At 38.9% G+C, this 19,309-nt stretch overlaps 1 protein-coding gene across 1 annotated transcript in view; it reads left to right on the plus strand.

The window, feature by feature from the left end:
• Positions 1-19,309, plus strand: part of LOC148043052 (IgGFc-binding protein-like) — a gene marked incomplete at its 3' end in the record, with an annotated part of 91,027 nt that overhangs the window by 64,226 nt on the left and 7,492 nt on the right. The window contains exons 5-15 of the mRNA XM_087728017.1: positions 189-698; positions 1,202-1,566; positions 2,511-3,075; positions 3,516-4,111; positions 11,044-11,614; positions 12,481-12,680; positions 13,099-13,243; positions 13,833-14,342; positions 14,846-15,210; positions 16,155-16,719; positions 17,159-17,754. Of these exons, the coding sequence (XP_087584143.1) occupies positions 189-698; positions 1,202-1,566; positions 2,511-3,075; positions 3,516-4,111; positions 11,044-11,614; positions 12,481-12,680; positions 13,099-13,243; positions 13,833-14,342; positions 14,846-15,210; positions 16,155-16,719; positions 17,159-17,754 (4,988 nt within the window). The remainder of the gene's footprint in view (positions 1-188; positions 699-1,201; positions 1,567-2,510; positions 3,076-3,515; positions 4,112-11,043; positions 11,615-12,480; positions 12,681-13,098; positions 13,244-13,832; positions 14,343-14,845; positions 15,211-16,154; positions 16,720-17,158; positions 17,755-19,309) is intronic.

The raw sequence follows: 19,309 nt of genomic DNA on the forward strand, positions 1-19,309 counted from the left end.
GGTGATCGAGTGATAAAACGGTAACATTTTCACCTAGGGGTTAGATATCTGAAGTTGCCAATGGTTCTTATCTACCTGGCTTTATTCTTGACTTTCTGACAACCAGAAACAAGAATAAAGATGGGGAAGTATCCTAGTTTAATGTATGACAAGATCTATCCCCCCCTAAGAGTCTTCTTTTTTTTCAGGAACATGTCATTTAAGTTCCCGGGGGAAGAGTTTTGTTACTGCCTTCATGCAAAATCACAATCCTGGGCAGGGTACTCAAAAGCTTGAGCTGTACATCTCTGGATATAATTTTGTGACAAATATTACGGTGTCAACAAGCAATACAATACTGCACAAAACCATCAATGAAGGAGAAGTCATTTCCATTCAGTTACCACAGTCCTTAGCAATGGTGGGGAGTGACAAATTTAATAAGGCGGTGCTGATCGAAGCTGACCAAGACATTTCTGTCATCTCCTATAATTACTTGCCTTTTACAAGTGAGGGAACAATCACCTATCCCATCCATCAGCTGGGACAGTTATATTATGTGGTCACCCCCACAGGAAATGGCATAAAAGAATTTGCTATCATAGCCCATGAGGTTCTCACAAAAGTGACAATCCACCTGAAAGGCACTGTGACATACAATAGTAAGGTTTATGGTCCTGGGTCCATCTTGATGACTGATCTCGAGTTCCCTGTACTCTGTAAATAATGTTTTATTAATTGGCAAATAAGAGATAGGGGAATAAATGGAAAGTACTAACTTTTTCTTCTCTTGCTATGTGGGTAAGACAATGTTTCTCAACTTTGGCGGTTTGAAGATGTGTGGACTTGGCTTGCTGGGGAATTCTGGGAGTTGAAGTCCACACATCTTCAAACTGCCAAGGTTAAGAAACATTGAGTGTAGAAGTATTTTTCTTCCTTCCACCCATTCCTGTATTACTTTTCCACTGCTTATTCATCATTTTTCAGTAATTTAGCTGAACAATTGCAGTCCAGTAGCATCTTATCCAACCAACCGATTTTATTACAAGGTGTTGGCTTTTGTGGCTCTTTGCATCTGATGAAGGGTGTGCAGCTCACAAAGGCTTCTGCCTTTTAATAAAATAGGTTCCTTCTCATTTTTTTCCCCTCTCATGAACTAACACAACTCTCCTCCCACAATGCAGAGTTTCCTACGTAAAGATGCTTTCCTCTCTTCCCACAGCTTCAAAAGGACTTTCTTTTACCAAATTAGGCAAGGCTGTATGCCGAAAGTCTTCTTGCAAGGGCAAGAGAAAATGCAGCATGGTCAATGGTGTCCAGGGATGCCATCCTGTCACTTACAAGACCTGCATAGGAACCGGAGAGCCTCACTATACAACATTCGATGGGAAAAAATATGATTTCATGGGAACCTGCATTTACCAAATGGCTGGGCTCTGCTCCCAGGATCCTTCTCTGACCCCATTTTTGGTCACCGTGGAGAATAACCACCGAGGCAACAAGGCAGTGTCCTACACCAAAGTGGTGACCCTGGAAATCTACAACTTTACCATCAGTATGAGCCAAGAGTTTCCCGAAAAGATCCAGGCATGTAAACTAATCCAAGGGGGTGTTCAAATGTCCTATTAATAAACAAAAAAAGGGTCATTGCAAGTTTCAGGTTCTCAGGCATAAGAGCTTCATAGGTGTTAAGTTCTCAATGTTTCTTAGTTCTTGTATGGAGGTTTAGCTACTATTCAAACCAGGATGGGATTATAGTTGCAGATTTAAGGGGTCAGATATATGGGACTTGCACAGGCCATAATGTTATCATGATTAATTTATTTCCTCCAATATAATAGCAAAATAATCTTCTGCAAGGTGGAATCCCACGAAATCCTTTTCAAGACTTATTAGTCTCACACAAGAATTTTCATGAGAAAAGCAAAATTGCATATGCTTTCATGGAACAACCCCAAAAACTCAGTCTAAAAAGATTGCTGGCTTCTGGTTTAGGGAGGTGATGCTATATATATATAGAGTACTTTGTTTCTTATTTCTTAGTGAAGATATTAAAGGCAAGACCTCCCTACTGTTTTTCAGCCAGTTTCCAAATGGATATTGGTTTAATGGGAAGGATGTCAGTCACTTATTTGATATCATAAAAATGTCTATTTATGATCTATAGTATTTAGAAATGTATACAGAATTTGTTTTTCGGCATAGAGAATTTCATGAGAAGTAGAAATTATTTTAGTTATCAAGCTAGCGTTTTAATTGTTTTGTGTAATTTTTACAACTTATTTTATTTGTTATATTGTTTCATCTTCTAGGGCGAAATTTAATTTACATCTTTTGCATTTGTTTTTTTTTCTATGTCTAAATTTATTGTTATTAAATAGTGATAGAATTCTTACTTTGCTTATTTGTCAAACAGCCCATCGAGTGGAATAGGGGAGATGATGAGTCTGAAATCTAATAAGACCAAATCTACTCTTTAGTTTGAAATAATTGTTAATGCCTTGACTATTTTTTTCTTTATTTTAATTCAGGTCAATGGCATCTTTGTGGAACTGCCCTTCTCCTATGAAAATAAACTGAGCATCTACCAGAGTGGAGTTCATGGCTTCATCAAGACAGACTTTGATCTGCGTGTCAGCTTTGACTGGTACAGCTATGCCAGGGTCATCGTTCCCAATTCTTATGCCAATGCACTCTGTGGCCTTTGTGGTAATGCCAATGAAGATCAAAATGATGACTTTCTCATGAAAGATGGAAACCAAGCAGAGGATGAAAATCAATTTGCAAACAGCTGGAAGGTGAAAGATATTCCTGGCTGCTCTTCTGGATGCACCGAAAATTGCCCAGTGTGCAGTGATGCTGATAAACAAACCTACCAAGGTCCATCCTACTGTGGGATTCTTACAAGAAAGAGTGGGCCTTTCAGGCAATGCCATGATGCCATTGATCCTCAGTCTTATCTTGATGATTGTGTCTATGATACCTGCGCATATCAAGGTCACCATGAGGCCCTCTGTATTGCCATCAGCTCCTACGTGACAGCATGTCAAGCTCAAGGCATCCAAGTTGAGGAGTGGAGATCACCATCCTTCTGCAGTAAGTCTTCTCTCCTGCATTCAAAGTTTACGGTGTTTTCTCCAAAATAAGACAGGGTCTTGTTTTCTTTTGACACCCCCCCCCTTGAAATAAGCACTTGGCCTTATTTTTGGGGAGGTCTTATTATTTTTGAGGTGCAGGAGGCAGTGAGTATGGTCACCTCATGACTGCTGCTGTTTTGCAATATTTTCGGGAATGTCTTATTTTCGGAGAAACAAAATAGCTGGCATAAGAGATGAAAGAGAGCCTAAATCCAGTAATAGAAATGGGAGAGTCATTTGATGAAGACCCCATTTATATCACAGTAGCCTTCCTCAACTTTTTGCCCCCAGATGTGTTGAAGTAGTTTCCATCCATTTTTACTTATCTTGCCTTCTGCTTTAACCCCCTCTTCTTTTTGATAATTTGATAAGCAACATTCTCTTTATTCTGTTCTTCAGGTATGTCTTGCCCACCTAACACCCACTATGAGCTCTGTGGCAGTGGTTGTCCAGCCACGTGCAAGAGCCTCATCTCACCGCAGAAGTGTGATGTTCCATGCCTGGAAGGATGTTTTTGTGACTCTGGATCTATCCGCAGTGGGGATCAGTGTGTTTCAAATGCAAACTGTGGCTGTTTTGACCAAGGGCGATACTACAAACTGGGAGAAGAGTTTTATCCCACCACTTCCTGCCAGAAAAAATGCATCTGCAAGGATAATGCAACCATAGAATGTCAAAAGTTATCCTGTGGAAAATATGAGGTTTGCAAGATTGTAAAAGGCGTTCAAGGCTGCCACCCCATAGGCTATGGAAAGACCATTGTATTGGGGGAACATCATTTCATTTCCTTTGATGGAAGGAATTTTGAACTCTACGGCTCCTCTACTTATATCTTAGCTCAAGTCACCCAGCACAATCCTCAGCTCCAGAACTTCACTGTGTGGATAGAGAATGAGAAGCTTGGTGATGGTCCTTTAATTCTAATCCGGACTCTGAAGGTCTTCATTCATGGTTCCACAATCACCCTTCAGAGGGGACTAAAGTGGCAGGCTATGGTAGGTGAAAGAGCTTATCACTAGGAAGTTTATTTTATGGGTTTTTGTTATCATATTTGGGGAAAAGGCTTTGAATCCTAGAGCCAGCAAACTTTTTTTTAATATATATATATATATATATATATATATATATATATATATATATATATATATATATATATATATATATATATATATATATATATATATATATATATATATATATATATATATATATATATATATATATATATATATATATATATATATATATTATGTTTTCATTCTATACAATCACATATTCACTGTGCTTAATCAGGGCATATAACATTGAATAATAAACACGGCCCTCACTTATATAGAAAATGCCCTCTACAATACAAACCCAGTATACCACCTTGGCCTGCCATACACCCTCTTTCAACCCCCTCCAACTTTCATTCTTCCTTCTCACACACCCCTCTACGCCTACTTCCCCTCCCCTTCTTTCTAACCTTAACCCTATCACTCTCTCTCCATTCCCTCCCTCCCTTCTCCTCCTCCTCTCTCTCACCCTCTCCACCCTCCTTCTTCTTTCACTCAACTCTTTCCTTCGGTATCTATTACCTTCCAGTATATTCGGTTTGTTCTATTTTCGCACTAACATTGAAAAGCCACAGTATACAAATACAATCATGGAATTTATTTCCCCCCTCCCCCCTCCCCCTAAATCCCCACCTCCCTTCCCTCCCCCCGACTTCCCAAAGACCATACGTGGTATAACTTTTGAACAATCACAGTCTAAAATATCTCTAAATTGAACTCAGCTTCTTACTGTTTCCCAAATTTTAAACAATTTAAATTATTACTGATACTAAGCATAAGCTATCTGGAGTTTCTTAGTCCCATATTTACTTTTTATGTAATCAATCCATTTTTTCCAGTCTCGTTTATATCTCTCGTTTGAATGTTCTTTGAGATATGCTGAGATTTTGGCCATTTCGGCTAAGTTCATAACTTTCAAAGTCCATTCTTGAATTGTAGGTAAATCTTTCTTCTTCCAATACTGCGCCACCAAGAGTCTTGCTGCCGTTATTAAATACAAAACCAAATTAGTCTCTGCTGCTGTAAAATCAATACATATACCCAGTAAAAACAACTGGGGGGTAAATTTTATCCTTCTTTTAAAGATGTTTTGCAGGATCCACCATATTTTTATCCAAAATGCCTTGACATTACGACATGTCCACCATATATGAAAATATGTAGCATCACAAGAACCACATCTCCAACATTTAGGTTGAACATTTGGATACATAGAGGCAAGCTTTTTAGGATCTAGGTGCCATCTATAAAACATCTTATAAAAATTTTCTCTCAAGTTTTGTGCTTGTGTAAATTTCACATTTCTTACCCAGATTCTTTCCCATGTTTCAAGCATTATTGGTTCCTCGATATTCTGAGCCCATTTTATCATACAATCCTTAATCAGTTCCGTTTCAGAATCCATCTGTACTAATACATTATATATCCTCTTTATATGCATTGAGCTTTGATCTCTTATTTGTTTAAACAAATTATCCTCAACTTTTACAAAGCCAATTTTTTGATCTGTTTTCCACCTAGCCTGTAGTTGACCATACTGAAACCACGTTTGAACTACCTTCTCTTCTTTAAGTACCTCTAAAGATTTTAGTTCCATCACCCCTCTTTCTGAGATAAGAAGTTGTCTATAGGTGGTTCTATCATGTTTTTGTTCTACATTCATATTTTCAATTGCATGTCTAGGAATTGCCCACATGGGCACTTTATCATTTAATTTATGTTGATATTTTTTCCAAACCCGCAATAAAGCATTTCTTAAGATGTGATTTTTAAATTTCTTATCCGTTTTTTTGTTAAATAACAGGTAAGCATGCCAACCATATAACAAGTCATATCCCTCGATATTCAAAATTCTGTCATTAGTTAGATGAATCCAATCACTAATTACAGATAGTGCCACTGCGTCATAGTATAATTTTAAGTTAGGTAATTTCAATCCTCCTCTTTCACGTGCATCTTGCATTATTTTCATCTTTACCCTCGGCTTCTTTCCTGCCCACACAAATTTGTTGATACCCTTCTGCCATTCTAAAAGATTCGCATCTCTTTTAAGTATTGGTAACATTTGAAAAAGAAATAAAAATTTTGGTAAAATGTTCATTTTTACTGCTGCTATTCTACCCAGCAAGGACAAATGCAGTTTTTCCCACCTTTTCAACTCCAACTGTGTACTATGCCAAAGTGATTCATAATTATACTTGTATAATTTCCCATTTGAGATTAAAATATTAACTCCAAGATATTTAACTTTTTTAACTACCTCGCATCTTAGCATCGCCCCCAGTTCTTCCTTCTGTTTGATAGTCATATTTATAGCTATTATTTTGGTTTTTCCTAGATTTATTTTAAATCCCGAGACTTGACCATATTGATTGATCGTATTCAATAATACCCTACTAGTTTCCTGCGGTTGTTCCAATATTATAACCAGATCATCTGCAAATGCACGAACTCTATATTCTTGCTGTCTAATTTTAATCCCTTTTAGACCGCCCAGGCCCCGTATCTTATTCAACAGTATTTCCAAAGTTATAATAAACAATAATGGGGACAGAGGACAGCCCTGTCTTGTACCTTTTTCAATTTGAAAGGAGTCTGTCAGACTTCCATTGACAATGATCTGGGCTGTTTGCTGCTGATATATTGCACCAATTGACCGTAAAAAGCCATCTCCTATCTGCATTTTTTGCAATGTCTTCAGCAGGAATTGCCAATTAACTCGATCAAAGGCTTTCTCCGCATCCAAAAATATGAATGCGGCCGGGATTTGGTTGTTCTTTCCCAGGTATTCTAAAGCATTGATAATTAATCTAACGTTGTCCTTCATCTGTCTGCCCTGTATAAAACCAGTTTGATCGGTATGTATCAGTTGCTGAATTACCCCCATTAGCCTATTTGCTAATATTTTAGTAAAAGTTTTATAATCTACATTGAGTAATGAAGTAGGTCTGTAATTTTTTGGTTGGGTAAGGTCTTGATCTTCTTTGGGTATCAACGATATGAATGCAGTCTTCCACGAAGGAGGCACTTTCCCTCCCGATTGAATTTTATTGAATAGTTCTCTGAGGGGTTCTACCATTTCTAACTGTAGATATTTATAATAAACAGCTGTTAAACCATCTGTGCCTGGTGCTTTCCCTAACTTTAATTGTTTAATTGCCTGCAAAATTTCCCCAGAGGTTATAGGTTGATTCAGCTTATGCCTATGTTCTTCTCTGACTAGGGGGATTTTCTCTTTATCTAGGTATTTGTCTATATCTCCGTCCTTAATTTTATCCCCTTTATACAACTCTGTAAAAAATTCCCAAAATACCTTTTGAATCTCTTCCTGTTGAAACACTTCCTTCCCTCTGTAACACAATTTGGATACATTTCGAGCTTTCCTTTTTTTTCTAATCTGATAAGCCAACCACCTACCGGGTTTATTTGCATTGCAGAAAGTATTATGTTTAGCATATAATAAACTAGTAGCTACCTGGTCAGAGATCAGCATATCAAACTGAGATTTTAATATAGCAATTGTTTCCCTAATCTTTGTATCTCCTGGATTCAATGTTAATTCTGACTCTTTCCCTTTAATTTCCTCTTCCAATTCTTTTCGTTTTTGCCCTTGTTTGTGTCTATGTATTTTATTTATATTCATTAATACTCCTCTCATATACGCTATGCTTGCATCCCATACATATTCCAAAGATGTACCCTTGTTCATATTGAAAACAAAATATTCCGATAGCAATTTTTTACAATCATTAACATACTTTTCATATCTAAATAAGTTTTCATTCAACCTCCAGGACCTTCTTGCCTGGGCTACCCTTCCCAATTCCATCCAGACTGGATTATGGTCTGAAAGAACTCTCGCCATAATCTTTGTCTTCTTCACCCTACAAAGTAAATCATTTGTAATTAGTATAAAATCAATCCTTGAAAGAGATTGATGTCTATTGGAAAAAAAGGTAAAGTCATATTCTTCTGCATGCCTCTCGCACCAAGCGTCTCGCAATTCAAAGTCGTCCAGCATGTCAAAAAAGGGTTTGGGTAACTTAGCTCGAAATTTGGTGTTCGGGCGAGCTGTCTTCTTATCTCTTTTGGTGTCGATCACGCCATTCCAGTCATCCAATAATATACAAGACTCAAAGTCCCACTGTACTAATTTAGCATGGAGATTTCTATAAAATCCATCTTGTTGTTGATTAGGAGCATAAATTCCCAAAAGTAACGTCTTTTTCCCTTCTAAGATTAAATCTAATGCAATATATCTTCCAAAGGGATCTGCTTCAATTAGCTCAGCTTTAATGTCTTTTCTTAAATATACTACTATGCCATTTTTCTTTTCCATGGCTGAGGTCGCAAAATGTTGGCCCAGTTTGGGGTTAAACAAATATTTTTGATCGGTTGATTTGATATGAGTTTCTTGCAAGCAAATTATGTCATTCTTAAACTGTTTAAGATAATGAAATATTTTCTTTCTTTTCTGTGGAGAGTTCAGTCCGTTAACATTCCATGTCAAAATCTTAGTTGTCATTTTTGGTTGCCTGAAGCTTTTTTAGAGCCTCCCGCAAGGCCTGTCTCACCTTTGGTTTGGCTCCTCCCACAGCTTCTGAGCTTGTTGCAGTAGCTCCTTGGTCAGTGGCCAATGATTGTTGAGATTGTTGCATAGTAGCTTGTTTATCCGTTTGTCTGGTGGTCTTACGGTTGGATCTTTTTTCCTTGACTCCTTGCCCTTCCGGAAGAGGGAGATGATACATTTTATCTAATGGTTGTGTGGTTTGCTGTTTATCTTGTTCGTCTCATGGTTTTTCACCATATCCCGAAGGTTCAGGGTATCCCATCTTCAGAATCTTATGATAGAAATCACGAGCTTTCCATACAGAGCTGAGACGATATCTTTGTTTGTCCATTGTAACTATAATACCGAATGGGGCATCCCATCTGTACTGTATCTGACGCCTTCTGAGCTCTTCCACCAGAAAAGCATAATCTCTTCTGGCTCTTAGCATCTGAGGCGGTATTTCTTTCAAAACAATCAGGTCCTGTCCACCAATTTGAAGCTTAGTATTGTAGGACTCTTGTAGTATCATATTTCTAGATTCTCTTGTAACAAAGTATATTACCACGTCTCGGGGAAGTTGCCTTTGTTTTGCCACCCATGAGTTAACACGAAAAATCCTGTCAATCTGCCAATCAAAATTGGATCCCGGTTTTCCCACCAGACGGTCAAAAGCTTCAGAAAACATTTGCTTTAAGTTCTCCTGCTTTTCTTCACGCAGCCCCCTCACTCTTAATGCAAGCTCCATCTGCTTATACTGTATCATAATAATTTGTTTTTCAGCATTATCAATTTTTTGTTCCACCACTTCAGTTTTGGATATCAGGTTAGTTTTAGCTTCATTGAGAGTTTCTAAATTATCTTCCATTCCAGAAATATATTCTGTTATCACATTTACAATTCCCATCATATTATCATTCATTTTAGTGACCCTGGTATCGAATTTGTCATATAGAACTTCCATCTCATTCTTTATTTCATCTTTGAAATCTTTAATCATTTCTAGATTCTGTTCTCTGAATTCTTTAAACATTTCTAAGTTCTGTTCTCTGGATTCTTTGAACATTTCCAGAAAAAATTCTTTTGTTAGTACATCTCCACTAGGGGGCATAGATGGTGGGGGCTGCAACTTTGTACCAGGTATGGGAGACGTTTTCGGAGGTAATTTAACAGAGGTTGATTTGGATGCCATTATATTTTGGTTTTAATTATTTATTCTAAATTACTAATCCACTGTGCTATGTGGGGAAAAAGAAATTCCTCCCCCCCCCTTTTTTCCCTTCTTTTTTTTTTTTTTTTTCAAGGGGTTTTACGGAGGATTTCAAAAGAGAAAGTCCATTTGGAATGTTTGGAATGTCTCTGAATCAACAACAATCAACAACAAAGAGTCTTGAAAGCTTTAAGGGAGTAGCTCTAATTAAATTATAAGAGATTATTTCTTTAATTCTGTAGCAGGAAGCCGGAGATAACAAATGCAGAAGCTGTAAACGCCATTTTGAAGACAATTAAACAAAAGAGGTTTTTATAACATTGAAGCTGGTATTTCAGATAGAGAAAGGTTTTAAAGTTCACAAGTTGGTCTTTGCTCGTATTGATTTTTAATAGTCTCTTTTCTAAAGATTGTCCTGAGGGGGAGGGGGTCCTGTCTAGTGCTGTGGATAACAGCTGCGAAGTTCAGGTCGGAGTTGAATGACTCAGCTTTGGGTTGATCCTCCCCCTCCGTCCACAGCTCACAAAGAAACAAACTGTGAACTTCAAAGAAGATTCTTACCAGCTGAGATTCCTCACTGCTTTTTTCTTGTCTGAAAAAAGAGTTATCTTCTTGATATTGAGTAGATAACGAACCTGAATTCTGGGGGCAGCTCTGTTAAGCTGCCGACGGCAACAGGCCACTCCCCGGACAGCCAGCAAACTTTTTGAAGAATAGGGGCTACACACCCACACAGACATTTTATTTGGTCTTTGTATAACTGCAGAGAACATGGAAATGTTGCAGGGATGGCGCCCAAATGACTGGAAGCAGAAATCTCTGTCTGTTTGTTTTCTTTTAATAAAACAGGTGCATTAAATTTATTAGGGGGTTTAATGCACCACAGTCAAATAGAAAAACTCAGTTTTACATTCAGCAGTGACGTTTTGGTCTTAATCTCAGAAGACTCAGGATTTCAAAAATAGTGGGGGGGGAGGGAGATTTGGGAGTTAAATGCATGCTTTCTACTTCTGATGATTTTCTTAATGCAAAAGCAATGTGAAATGAGCATTAAATTCTATGCATGTAAAACCAGAACTTATCCCCAATTTTTATTCTTTCTTGGTACAGGTGGATGGGCAGTTGTATACCCTGCCAATGAATGCAGCTGATGGGAAATTCTGGATCACCCAAGAAGGGAACAACATCATTATCTATACAACCTTTGGCCTCACAGTCCTCTATGATACTTCTTCATATATTCAGGTTTCTGTGCCCAGTACTTACATGGGTCATATGCGTGGCCTAGCTGGCAACTTCAATGGGAATACGAAGGATGACTTCATGCTACCTAATGGAAAACTCACTGAAAATGTGGAAGAACTTGCGGCTTCTTGGAAGGTCCCAGTGAATGGTGTAATTTCTTCTGATGGCTGCGGGGACAGATGTCCCATCTGCAACAAAGCCCAGAAAACAAAATATGAAGCTGAGAACTTCTGTGGAATGATCCCATCCAAGACAGGTCCATTCATAGGCTGCCATTCACTGGTGGACCCTGCAGAATATTTTGAACACTGTTTGAATGAGGCCTGCACAACCAATGAGGCTCAGGAGTCCCTTTGTCGCAGTCTTCAAGCCTATGTAGCTGCTTGCCAGGCATCTGGTGGCAACATTAGAGCCTGGAGAAGCTCTTTCTTCTGCCGTAAGTTTGTAGAAAGTTACTTTCCATAAATAGCCAACTCTCTGCCTCAAATGTCTTCGTCTATCTTCCTGTGCCTTGCCTTACTATTCTTATTCATGGCTGAGTCTATCCAGTTCACAACCATTTAAATCCTAACATCCTCTAGTGGTTAACCAACCATGGATGCATCCTGATTCAAAGAGATTCCAGAGTTGTTTCAGCAATTACTGTGTTTCCCCCAAAATAACATCCCAAAAATAAGCCCTACCATGGTTTTTGCTTGTCTGCACAATATAAGCCCTATCCCCAAAACAAGGCCTTCTTAAGCATCTGCACAACTGCCCAGCTGCCCATTCCATCTGGTTGCTTGTGGTGTCCTGGCCGCAAGACTTCCTGCCCTGCCACGATGAAGCACAAGAAGTGGGCCTCCCATGTACTCTTCAGGTACATGGACAAAGAAACAAGTCATTTCCCTCAAAATAAGACCTAGTTCTAATTTTGAAGCCCAAAGGAAATTAAGACTGGGTCTTATTTTTGAAAAAACATGGGTACTTGTTCCAAGAATCCTTAATTTTATTGCCTACTTGCTTATAATCTCTCAATATTTTACTCAGGTTCTTTGTTATGTCATTCGTCCCCAAGTGAAGGAGGAGGGAAGATTAGTAGTTTGTGGGCCTAATTGTTTTGGTTAGGTTCTCGGCCACATTTTGATTTTTGGCTCCAGGGAGACAAGATGCCTCTCTAGATTGTACTCTTCTCCCCTGGAAGATGTAATTGTTAGTCCTTAGCACTTCATTAGTGCAGTGTTTGTCACTTGGGCAATTTTAGGAGATGTGGACTTCAATCCACATTGACTTTAATCTATTTGCTTCTTCTGCTTTCCACAGCTCTCACCTGTCCGGCCCACAGCCAGTATGAGCCATGTACCAGAACTTGTGATTCCACCTGTGCCGCCTTGTCTAGTCCAAGTCATTGTTCAGAGAACTGCTTTGAAGGCTGTCAGTGTGATGAGGACTATGTCTTTGATGGATCTCAGTGTGTAACCATGAAGCAATGTGGCTGCACATATCGCGGAGCCTACCTGAAGGTAATTTCTCTCTCCCTTGACGTGGCTGGGAGCAAAAAGGGGCTATTTCTCATGGGATGGAGACTAGGAGAGATTCCTGACAGACTACAGACTTAAAACAGTTCATTTAGTGACCATTCCCCATGGTCATGTGATCAAGACTCAGATATTTGACAACTGGTTCATATTTATGACGGTTGCAGTGTCCTGGGGTCACACGGTCTCTTTTTGCAACCTTTTGACAAGCCAAGTAAACAGGCAAGCCAGATTCACTTAACAACCGGGTTACTAACTTAACAACTGCAGTGATTCACTTAACAACTGTGACAAAATATGTCATAAAATGGGGCAAAACTCAAAAAACTGAAAAATTGGAAGAACTGAGGGAGGGAGGGAATGCTTTCCTTATTGTAACTGACTCTGGGACTTTGCTCAACAGATTGGCGAGCACATTTACTTGGAAGGCTGCACAAAAAAATGCACCTGCCAGTCAGCAGGCCACCTCCAGTGCAAAGAAAGCAGCTGCCAGCTTGGAGAGACCTGTGCCCTTCGGGAAGGCGCGCGTGTCCTGACCTGTGTTAAGGGTAAGTATTCATTCCTTTATGTTCACTGGCTAAGTATCCTTGGGGAAAGATAATTGTAACTTGAGAACTATAGCCCAAGACAGTGTGGACTTCAACTCCCAGAATTCCTCAGTCAGCTATTTCAGAACGGTGGCTGAAAGGTGTTCTTAATGGTTCAGAGTTATCTCAAAATACGATTCACAGGATATTTATCCACAGGGAAGACAATCCAAACCAAGGGGAATAGGTGAAATGTGCATATTGGCTTAAACCAATGATACCAATCAGTAAAAGATGCTCAGGGGCCATAGTGTGACATTTTGTCCTTTCTGAAGGTCACATGGGCATAGAGGGAGGTGTTGCACTGTCACCAAAGTCGATGTGATTGATATATTTTTTTAAATGTAGAAGGGGGAGAAGCGGGTGATCGAGTGATAAAACGGTAACATTTTCACCTAGGGGTTAGATATCTGAAGTTGCCAATGGTTCTTATCTACCTGGCTTTATTCTTGACTTTCTGACAACCAGAAACAAGAATAAAGATGGGGAAGTATCCTAATTTAATGTATGACAAGATCTATCCCCCCCTAAGAGTCTTCTTTTTTTTCAGGAACATGTCATTTAAGTTCCCGGGGGAAGAGTTTTGTTACTGCCTTCATGCAAAATCACAATCCTGGGCAGGGTACTCAAAAGCTTGAGCTGTACATCTCTGGATATAATTTTGTGACAAATATTACAGTGTCAACAAGCAATACAATACTGCACAAAACCATCAATGAAGGAGAAGTCATTTCCATTCAATTACCACAGTCCTTAGCAATGGTGGGGAGTGACAAATTTAATAAGGTGGTGCTGATCGAAGCTGACCAAGACATTTCTGTCATCTCCTACAATTACTTGCCTTTTACAAGTGAGGGAACAATCACCTATCCCATCCATCAGCTGGGACAGTTATATTATGTGGTCACCCCCACAAGAAATGGCATAAAAGAATTTGCTATCATAGCCCATGAGGTTCTCACAAAAGTGACAATCCACCTGAAAGGCACTGTGACATACAAAAGCAAGGTTTATGGTCCTGGGTCCATCTTGATGACTGATCTCGAGTTCCCTGTACTCTGTAAATAATGTTTTATTAATTGGCAAATAAGAGATAGGGGAATAAATGGAAAGTACTAACTTTTTCTTCTCTTGCTATGTGGGTAAGACAATGTTTCTCAACTTTGGCGGTTTGAAGATGTGTGGACTTGGCTTGCTGGGGAATTCTGGGAGTTGAAGTCCACACATCTTCAAACTGCCAAGGTTAAGAAACATTGAGTGTAGAAGTATTTTTCTTCCTTCCACCCATTCCTGTATTACTTTTCCACTGCTTATTCATCATTTTTCAGTAATTTAGCTGAACAATTGCAGTCCAGTAGCATCTTATCCAACCAACCGATTTTATTACAAGGTGTTGGCTTTTGTGACTCTTTGCATCTGATGAAGGGTGTGCAGCTCACAAAGGCTTCTGCCTTTTAATAAAATAGGTTCCTTCTGATTTTTTTCCCCTCTCATGAACTAACACAACTCTCCTCCCACAATGCAGAGTTTCCTACGTAAAGATGCTTTCCTCTCTTCCCACAGCTTCAAAAGGACTTTCTTTTACCAAATTAGGCAAGGCTGTATGCCGAAAGTCTTCTTGCAAGGGCAAGAGAAAATGCAGCGTGGTCAATGGTGTCCAGGGATGCCATCCTGTCACTTACAAGACCTGCATAGGAACCGGAGACCTTCACTATACAACATTCGATGGGAAAAAATATGATTTCATGGGAACCTGCATTTACCAAATGGCCGGGCTCTGCTCCCAGGATCCTTCTCTCACCCCATTTTTGGTCACCGTGGAGAATAACCACCGAGGCAACAAGGCAGTGTCCTTCACCAAAGTGGTGACCCTGGAAATCTACAACTTTACCATCAGTATGAGCCAAGAGTTTCCCCAAAAGATCCAGGTATGTAAACTAATCCAAGGGGGTGTTCAAATGTCCTATTAATAAACAAAAAAAGGGTCATTGCAAGTTTCAGGTTCTCAGGCATAAGAGCTTCATAGGTGTTAAGTTCTCAATGTTTCTTAGTTCTTGTATGGAGGTTTAGCTACGATTCAAACCAGGATGGGATTATAGTTGCAGATTTAAGGGGTCAGATATATGGGACTTGCACAGGCCATAATGTTATCATGCTTAATTTATTTCCTCCAATATAATAGCAAAATAATCTTCTGCAAGGTGGAATCCCACGAAATCCTTTTCAAGACTTATTAGTCTCACACAAGAATTTTCATGAAAAAAGCAAAATTGCATATGCTTTCATGGAACAACCCCAAAACTCAGTCTAAAAAGATTGCTGGCTTCTGGTTTAGGGAGGTGATACTATATATATATAGAGTACTTTGTTTCTTATTTCTTAGTGAAGATATTAAAGGCAAGACCTCCCTACTGTTTTTCAGCCAGTTTCCAAATGGATATTGGTTTAATGGGAAGGATGTCAGTCACTTATTTGATATCATAAAAATGTCTATTTATGATCTATAGTATTTAGAAATGTATACAGAATTTGTTTTTCGGCATAGAGAATTTCATGAGAAGTAGAAATTATTTTAGTTATCAAGCTAGCGTTTTAATTGTTTTGTGTAATTTTTACAACTTATTTTATTTGTTATATTGTTTCATCTTCTAGGGCGAAATTTAAATTACATCTTTTGCATTTGTTTTTTTTTTCTATGTCTAAATTTATTGTTATTAAATAGTGATAGAATTCTTACTTTGCTTATTTGTCAAACAGCCCATCGAGTGGAATAGGGGAGATGATGAGTCTGAAATCTAATAAGACCAATTCTACTCTTTAGTTTGAAATAATTGTTAATGCCTTGACTATTTTTTTCTTTATTTTAATTCAGGTCAATGGCAAGTTTGTGGAACTACCCTTTTCCTATGAAAATAAACTGAGCATCTACCAGAGTGGAGTTCATGGCTTCATCAAGACAGACTTTGATCTGCGTGTCAGCTTTGACTGGTACAGCTATGCCAGGGTCATCGTTCCCAATTCTTATGCCAATGCACTCTGTGGCCTTTGTGGTAATGCCAATGAAGATCAAAATGATGACTTTCTCATGAAAGATGGAACCCAAGCAGAGGATGAAAATCAATTTGCAAACAGCTGGAAGGTGAAAGATATTCCTGGCTGCTCTTCTGGATGCACCGAAAATTGCCCAGTGTGCAGTGATGCTGATAAACAAACCTACCAAGGTCCATCCTACTGTGGGATTCTTACAAGAAAGAGTGGGCCTTTCAGGCAATGCCATGATGCCATTGATCCTCAGTCTTATCTTGATGATTGTGTCTATGATACCTGCGCATATCAAGGTCACCATGAGGCCCTCTGTATTGCCATCAGCTCCTACGTGACAGCATGTCAAGCTCAAGGCATCCAAGTTGAGGAGTGGAGATCACCATCCTTCTGCAGTAAGTCTTCTCTCCTGCATTCAAAGTTTACGGTGTTTTCTCCAAAATAAGACAGGGTCTTGTTTTCTTTTGACACCCCCCCCTTGAAATAAGCACTTGGCCTTATTTTTGGGGAGGTCTTATTATTTTTGAGGTGCAGGAGGCAGTGAGTATGGTCACCTCATGACTGCTGCTGTTTTGCAATATTTTCGGGAATGTCTTATTTTCGGAGAAACAAAATAGCTGGCATAAGAGATGAAAGAGAGCCTAAATCCAGTAATAGAAATGGGAGAGTCATTTGATGAAGACCCCATTTATATCACAGTAGCCTTCCTCAACTTTTTGCCCCCAGATGTGTTGAAGTAGTTTCCATCCATTTTTACTTATCTTGCCTTCTGCTTTAACCCCCTCTTCTTTTTGATAATTTGATAAGCAACATTCTCTTTATTCTGTTCTTCAGGTATGTCTTGCCCACCTAACACCCACTATGAGCTCTGTGGCAGTGGTTGTCCAGCCACGTGCAAGAGCCTCATCTCACCGCAGAAGTGTGATGTTCCATGCCTGGAAGGATGTTTTTGTGACTCTGGATCTATCCGCAGTGGGGATCAGTGTGTTTCAAATGCGAACTGTGGCTGTTTTGACCAAGGCCGATACTACAAACTGGGAGAAGAGTTTTATCCCACCACTTCCTGCCAGAAAAAGTGCATCTGCAAGGATAACGCAACCATAGAATGTCAAAAGTTATCCTGTGGAAAATATGAGGTTTGCAAGATTGTAAAAGGCGTTCAAGGCTGCCACCCCATAGGCTATGGAAAGACCATTGTATTGGGGGAACATCATTTCATTTCCTTTGATGGAAGGAATTTTGAACTCTACGGCTCCTCTACTTATATCTTAGCTCAAGTCACCCAGCACAATCCTCAGCTCCAGAACTTCACTGTGTGGATAGAGAATGAGAAGCTTGGTGATGGTCCTTTAATTCTAATCCGGACTCTGAAGGTCTTCATTCATGGTTCCACAATCACCCTTCAGAGGGGACTAAAGTGGCAGGCTATGGTAGGTGAAAGAGCTTATCACTAGGAAGTTTATTTTATGGGTTTTTGTTATCATATTTGGGGAAAAGGCTTTGAATCCTAGAGCCAGCAAACTTTTTTTTAATATATATATATATATATATATATATATATATATATATATATATATATATATATATATATATATATATATATATATATATATATATATATATATATATATATATTTATGTTTTCATTCTATACAATCACATATTCACTGTGCTTAATCAGGGCATATAACATTGAATAATAAACACGGCCCTCACTTATATAGAAAATGCCCTCTACAATACAAACCCAGTATACCACCTTGGCCTGCCATACACCCTCTTTCAACCCCCCCCAACTTTCATTCTTCCTTCTCACACACCCCTCTACGCCTACTTCCCCTCCCCTTCTTTCTAACCTTAACCCTATCACTCTCTCTCCATTCCCTCCCTCCCTTCTCCTCCTCCTCTCTCTCACCCTCTCCACCCTCCTTCTTCTTTCACTCAACTCTTTCCTTCGGTATCTATTACCTTCCAGTATATTCGGTTTGTTCTATTTTCGCACTAACATTGAAAAGCCACAGTATACAAATACAATCATGGAATTTATTTCCCCCCTCCCCCCTCCCCCTAAATCCCCACCTCCCTTCCCTCCCCCCGACTTCCCAAAGACCATACGTGGTATAACTTTTGAACAATCACAGTCTAAAATATCTCTAAATTGAACTCAGCTTCTTACTGTTTCCCAAATTTTAAACAATTTAAATTATTACTGATACTAAGCATAAGCTATCTGGAGTTTCTTAGTCCCATATTTACTTTTTATGTAATCAATCCATTTTTTCCAGTCTCGTTTATATCTCTCGTTTGAATGTTCTTTGAGATATGCTGAGATTTTGGCCATTTCGGCTAAGTTCATAACTTTCAAAGTCCATTCTTGAATTGTAGGTAAATCTTTCTTCTTCCAATACTGCGCCACCAAGAGTCTTGCTGCCGTTATTAAATACAAAACCAAATTAGTCTCTGCTGCTGTAAAATCAATACATATACCCAGTAAAAACAACTGGGGGGTAAATTTTATCCTTCTTTTAAAGATGTTTTGCAGGATCCACCATATTTTTATCCAAAATGCCTTGACATTACGACATGTCCACCATATATGAAAATATGTAGCATCACAAGAACCACATCTCCAACATTTAGGTTGAACATTTGGATACATAGAGGCAAGCTTTTTAGGATCTAGGTGCCATCTATAAAACATCTTATAAAAATTTTCTCTCAAGTTTTGTGCTTGTGTAAATTTCACATTTCTTACCCAGATTCTTTCCCATGTTTCAAGCATTATTGGTTCCTCGATATTCTGAGCCCATTTTATCATACAATCCTTAATCAGTTCCGTTTCAGAATCCATCTGTACTAATACATTATATATCCTCTTTATATGCATTGAGCTTTGATCTCTTATTTGTTTAAACAAATTATCCTCAACTTTTACAAAGCCAATTTTTTGATCTGTTTTCCACCTAGCCTGTAGTTGACCATACT

This window comes from Thamnophis sirtalis, unplaced genomic scaffold (genome assembly GCF_051295495.1).
Source record: "Thamnophis sirtalis isolate CommonGarterSnake01/CBP01778 unplaced genomic scaffold, rThaSir2_p1.2 scaffold_13, whole genome shotgun sequence".
Lineage (NCBI taxonomy): Eukaryota > Metazoa > Chordata > Lepidosauria > Squamata > Natricidae > Thamnophis > Thamnophis sirtalis.